At 54.6% G+C, this 6,136-nt stretch overlaps 1 protein-coding gene across 2 annotated transcripts in view; it reads right to left on the bottom strand.

Annotated features, from left to right (window-relative positions):
* Positions 1 to 1,926: 1,926 nt before the first annotated feature.
* HOPX (HOP homeobox) overlaps positions 1,927 to 6,136 on the bottom strand; it is a 29,244-nt gene continuing 25,034 nt past the window's right edge. For both annotated transcript variants that reach the window (XM_062199291.1, XM_062199290.1), the window contains exon 3: positions 1,927 to 2,654. In XM_062199291.1, coding sequence (XP_062055275.1) covers positions 2,577 to 2,654 — 78 coding nt within the window. In that variant the 3' untranslated portion in view covers positions 1,927 to 2,576. The remainder of the gene's footprint in view (positions 2,655 to 6,136) is intronic.

Here is a 6,136-nt window from a genome sequence, read left to right as displayed (position 1 = left end):
CCCTGTCTTTATCAGTGCTTTATAGCTGATTTCCCAAGTGCTTTTTTTAAAGTATTGTTATTTTTTTAAAAATTGATTTTTTTTTTCAAAAGGCAAAGAGAGGGAGAGCAAGAGAGAGCTCTTCCATTCGCTGGTTCACTCCCCAAATGGTTGCAGCAGCCAGGAACTCCATCTTGGATCCCACAAGGGTGGTGGTGGTCCAAGCACTTGGGCCGTCTTCTGCGGCTTTCCCAGGCACGTGGGTGGGAAGCTGGGATCGGGGCAGCTGAGACTTGCACTGGTGCTCTGATACGGGATGCCAGTGTGGCAAGCAGCAGCGTACCACACTGCACCACAACGCTGGTCCCTGTTATTCTTGTTTTAGGGTTGCAAAAGCAAACTCAAGGAGATGAGTACTGGTGACAGACTTGCCTCTGAAAGGACACCGAATCTCTGTTTCTGCCCATCACATGCTGTCAGACAACTCTAGACCTGCGCACAGGAAGCGATCTTCCAGACATAAACGTGCTCTCGGCTCCAAGCTTAAGGCTGACGCTCCTGACCTGCACTGCTCTCAGACATGGCTGGGAAGACTTCCGACCCGGGCCTCAGCCCTGGATTTGCATCTCCCTCATTGCCAGACAGGAACCAGTCTTGGTTGTGGCTGTGCCTGCTCTGCCCGTGGCTGTCCTGGCCACCCTGTTCCCTCTCTCTCTCTGGCAGCACAGGCAATACCCTGTGTGTGCAAGTTTTTAGTACCTGTTCGCGTGCCTGCAGCATTCCCACCTCCACCCTCCCTTTTCCCAGAAGGTGAAGTTAGCCCCCAGCCGGGGGTGCGGGCAGATGCTAACCCCTAAGCGCAGGGCAGTGCATGTGTGACGGGCTGTCCTGTTCCCAGCCTGGTTCACTGCTCATTTGTTTACAGAAGAAATGTTTGAGGTAGAGGAAAAGGAAGCCTGCCAAGGATGTATAAGGGACCTTGTAAACATCTGCACTCTCAATGACTGGTAGCGACTCGGTTTTAAAGAACTGGAAGTCTGGGCCAGAGAATAGAGAACAACTTGGCAACTACTACCAGCATCAGCCCGTGCTGGACGGGCAGGGCAGACACAGGCCAGGGCCTTTCTTGTATCCATCCTCCTGGTCTTTCTTACCAACAGATCCCTCATTTTTCTCATGTAGTGAAGTGCCCAAGTGCAAACATTCACTTTCTGGACTCCCTTGCAGCTAGGGATGGCGTGTGACCAGCCTCTGGCTGACAAATGCAGGGGGCATCCAGGAAACCTTTTCAAAGAGAAACTCTTAGAGCTTGCCCTTGGCTTGCATATTCTCTCTCTCTCTCTCACCTGAAAAGTAGACCCAATATCCAAGCATCCACCTTGCGAGCAGAGTGGGAAGATGCATGACCCTAGGTCCTTAACAATACTAGAGAGCTGCTTTAATGCCCCAGGATGCCCTAGTACTGATATCTTAATGCAGAAGCCATCAGCTGAGCAGACAAACAAAGCAAGCCGATTTGGTTAATCCATTGCACTCAAGTTACTGTGTGTGCCGTCAAACAGTCTTAGCTGATGGGCCAGTTAAGACATCCAGTGTGCAGGGATTGCAAGTGGGTATAGATCCATCACAGCGCCCTTTGCAACAGTGAAGCGCACACCCTCCTGTGTGCACGAACCACTTGGGGACCTGGGTGAAGATGCAGACTGCGGCTCAGTGGCTGCGGACTGTGGTCTGAGGATCCGCAGCTCATGCTACTGAGGCTGGGCCTGGGTCACACCTTGGGTAGCAAGCCCCTCCCATCAGCCTTCCTGCCTCTGTTTCTCTTTGAAACACTCATTACCCAGGTACAAATCCACAGAGGACTCTGTGTGTTTTCAACAAAAAGGTTAGTTTTATTTAGATTTATCATTGTAGAGACCAAAAAAAAAAAAAAGGTAGTTCATTTGACGTAGCAAAATAAATTTAACAAATGCATTTAAATAAGATAAATGGAAGCCTTTTATAGACTTTTTCTTTTTTTGCTTGTTACTTGCTTTTCCGCCAGCTGGGGCACCTGCCTTCTAACCTAGCTGGGTTCTTCCCAAGTTCACGCAGCTGCCAGCCAAGGACCTGTGTTATGGAATTTGAGTCACTCAGACAGCCCTGTGCATTCTCCCTCGATCATCCAGGTATGAAATGGAACAGAAGGAAAATGACTTAGGTAACAGATTCGGAAGAAGTATCTTCCCCTCTCTGCCATGTCGCCTTTCCAGTAGCGGGCTGCCTGCATGGCTCCAGGATGGGTGGAGAGAGCAAACACGACAACCGGGAGGTGAAGGTCACAGGAGGTGCAGGTGGGTCTCCCTGCACCGGCCACAGGACCTGCAGGGCCAAGCCACGCTCTCCATGGGGGCTCTGCACACTGCTCCCCAGCACCACTTTCTTTTCTAGTTCTGTACATGAACAAGACACCGTATTGTGTTAAACAGCAGGACAGTTAGCCAGGGGACACACAGCGCTACATTGCCAAACCAAAGCAGCCTGGTTAAGCCGGGGAGAGGGGGAGCACTCGGTCTTCATGGAGAGAGGCTGGACGCTGCCCAGGCCCCGCCGTCCACTCAGTCCGTGACGGATCTGCACTCAGAGGGGAGCCCTTCCGACCGCCGCCACTGGGCCAGGCGCTGCTTAAACCATTTCTGCAAGAGAAAAAACGTGCAAAATCGTCCGTCACACACTGAAAGCCCAGCATGGCCATTCTCCTAACAGGTAGCCCAGCTGGAAGGGAGGAGAGCAGGTCCATGGAGACTGACCTCACGGGGACACTAAGCTTTCCTGTCTCAGGACCTTGGCACATGCTATCTCCTATACTTAGCCTGCTCCATCGTCTATCTGATGGTCTCTCACCATCAGGACTCAGCTTAAACAGAACCTTCTCTGGGTCCCCATCCTTCTCCTGCTCTCTGAGCACTTTGTTCTGTCACAGAACTGGAGTATCCGCCATGAGTTGCTTACGCATTCGCTTCTTTTTCATCCCCTAGGACGTAAGATCCCCATGGGAACAGAGGCTGTTTTCACCTTGTCACCATTGCTTCCTGAGCCCCTAGCTCAAGGGCTTAGGAATGTGAGATGAGTCAATGTTTGCTGAATGAGAAAGCGGGCATCATCTGGGTGCCTCAGGCACGTCTTAGTGGCTGCTGTATTTACCCAGGGTGCGGCTCTCACTGCTCATCAGGAGCTGAGTTCTGCAAGCACCCCTCGGGGGTGGATGGAGGAGGCCAGCCCAGTCCCTGCTGCTCCGGGGCCCCTGGGTTACTCGGAACCTTGCAGCTCCGTGGTGACCCAGATGGGATGCTTTAGCCACGGGACCTTGTGAGGCTTCAAACACTCTGGTGTGCTGTGGTGCATCCTGGGTAAGTAAACAGCTTCCTCTGCTACGCTACAGAGGTGATCAGAACTGCTGGGGTCTGGACCCGTTTGATCAGGAGGCAGCTGGGAGCAGCAGCAGCCAGCGGAGGTCCACCCTGGAGGGGACGAGCCTGAGGGCTCTGTGAGAAGCTGAGACACCCCTCCCCCCACCATGTGTCTAACCTTTTTTTTTTTTTTTTTTTTGGTTAGGCAGAGTTAGACAGTGAAAGAGAGAGAGAGACAGAGAGAAAGGTCTTCCTCCCAAATGGCCACCACGGCCGGCGTGCCTATCCGGAGCCAGGTGCTTCTCCTGGTCTCCCATGCGGGTGCAGGGCCCAAGCACTTGGGCCAGCCTCCACTGCCTTCTGGAGGAGGAGCAACCGGGACAGAATTCAGCGCCCCAACCGGGACTAGAACCTGGTGCCCCAACCGGGACTAGAACCGGGGGTGCCGGCGCCACAGGCGGAGGATTAGCCTAGTGAGCCGCGGCGCCGGCCCCAACCTTTTGCCTGTTGAGATGCACTTTGAGGATGGCGGGATCTGCGTTCACAGGAGCAAGCAGGCCCTTGGCCAGGAAGCGGACGCTGAGGGCTCCGCAGCCCCAGACCCCACCAGCAGGACGCTCCACTACAAACAACGGGCTCCGAGGACTTGAAAAGTCCCTGAAACAGGGCGTGTGCCCGCACACGTGGAAAGCAACAGGTCCACAGAAGGTCTTACAGTCTCCTCTGGGTTTTCTAAAATTCGCTTCTTCTAGAGGCAAGGAGAGGAGGGGCCGGGAAGGAGGCAGAGAGAACACTTGTGTGAGACGCCCGACCTGGCATGTGGGGGCAGAGGAAAGGCTAGACCGGCCCCCCCCTGGCAAGGGCGCATGTCTGCCCAGAGGTGGCTGCAACCTCGGAACAAACAGTGGGGCCTGGGCGCCAGGTCGGGAAGAGCTCTCAGCAGAGACTGAAGGAGCTGCCTGGGCGCTGAGCACAAGCCAGGATCAGGAGAAAGGGAGGGAGCCCAGGTGTGGACCAGCTCAGAGAGACAGGCGCAGAAAGAGGCTACCAAGGAGGGCAGGGCTGCTGAGGGCGCTCACGGAGGGGCTCGCGCCTCCAACCTGCTCTGCCTGGACACCACAGCTTCCACTGTGGCCTGCCCGCCACACGGGTCACATCATCGTCTAGACGGCACCTCCGTGCTGCAGGACGGCAGCAAAAATGGGCATGGAAAGCCAGGGCAAGGGCATGCAAGCCGGGACGACCATCATGGGAGGCAGCCTGGAGACGCCTCAAAGAACTAAAACCAGATCTGCCCTACCCCAGCCATCCCACTCCTGGGACCACACCCTAAGGAAATGCAATCAGCATATGAAAGCTGGACCTGCACTTCCGGGTTAGAGCAGTGCAGCTCACAATAGCTAAGATGTGCAATCAACCCAGCCTCGCGGGCTGAGGACTGCACGTGGGAACTGTGTATGCCCACAATGCAGTACTATTCAGCCACAAAAAGAATAAAACCCTGACATCTGCAACAAAACGATACAACTGGAGATCGCTATGCTGGGTGAAATAAGCCAGACCCAGAAAGACAAATGTCACGTCCCTGGGGTGGGAGCCACCCGAGATACGGGAGGTCGCTCTTCTTCAGGTCACTGCCCCCATAAGTGAAATCTGCCATCCAGACAGCACCCCCGACGGGAAGGACCCCCTCACGGCCCTAACTCGGGCGGCTCCCACCCCAGGGTCGTGGCTGAAGGTGGCGGCTTTTCTCCCGGGCCCCACGTGTCTGTTCGGCTCACCCTGGTTCTGCCTGGAGCCAGTACGGCTCCAGTCTGGCTAATGAGGCAGCTCCACGGGCGCTTCAAGGTCTCGGAGGTCTGACTGAATAGGCTCTCCAGTGACTGAATACATGGCAGGGTTTTTAAGGGCTGACTGATTAAATCCTAGAGGGGGAGAATCTCACTTTCCATCAGGATTCATTAACAGCAAAATGGTTGAGCGGGGCCCATTCAAAGGAGCTACCCCCGTTTCTCCACTCCCGAGTGGGGGCAGAACACTGATAGGCTGTTTCCAAACGGAGCTCCAGCATGGCCCACGCTTGTGAATTTGTGTGGGGGCGGGGGTTCGAGAAAGCCTCAATGATTGTCTGCAGATAAATATTGTAAGCGTCTGCATCAGAATCCAGCAAACCAGCTGCAGCCCCGCAAAATCTTGAAAGCCCCCCCCGCCCCCCGCCCCGTGCCTTCCCTCTCACTCCCATCCAGGCCGACTCCCACCTGGCTCTGCCCCGCGTGGGAAAGACATTCAGCTCCTGCTTCTTCTAAATGAGAGGCCTCATTACCCTTGCTTGGAGATGGAGATGTATTTCCTAACAGTGAATGGATGATAATTAGAGACTGGGACAGGCAGGGGCTGGCGCGGAAGAGCGGTGTCCTTGTCCTTTTGTCTAGTGACTAACGTGTCATTCTTTGCAGGGGGAGACCTCGAATGTTCTTTATTCCACCAACACAACAGCCAACAACGAAATCCACTGGGTTCTGGGAACGAGCCCAGGACATCAAGAGGAGATAAAAAAAATACTGGAAACCTCTAAGAACCAGTGCCAGCCGCACTGGGCCTGCATTGTGTGTGTGCGCGCGTGTGTGACAGTAGAACACTCTAGATCACTGTGACCTCCCGGGAGACCGATGAAAGATGTCCTCCCCAGCCCCTCTGACCCCGACTTCAAAACAGTAAGACTCGGGCTGGGGTCTGTGAGGTGGCATGGAATTGACATAGAAGAGATA

This window comes from Lepus europaeus, chromosome 8 (genome assembly GCF_033115175.1).
Source record: "Lepus europaeus isolate LE1 chromosome 8, mLepTim1.pri, whole genome shotgun sequence".
Lineage (NCBI taxonomy): Eukaryota > Metazoa > Chordata > Mammalia > Lagomorpha > Leporidae > Lepus > Lepus europaeus.
The sequence above is the reverse complement of the archived record's forward strand: the minus strand, read 5'-3'. Positions and strand labels throughout refer to the sequence as shown.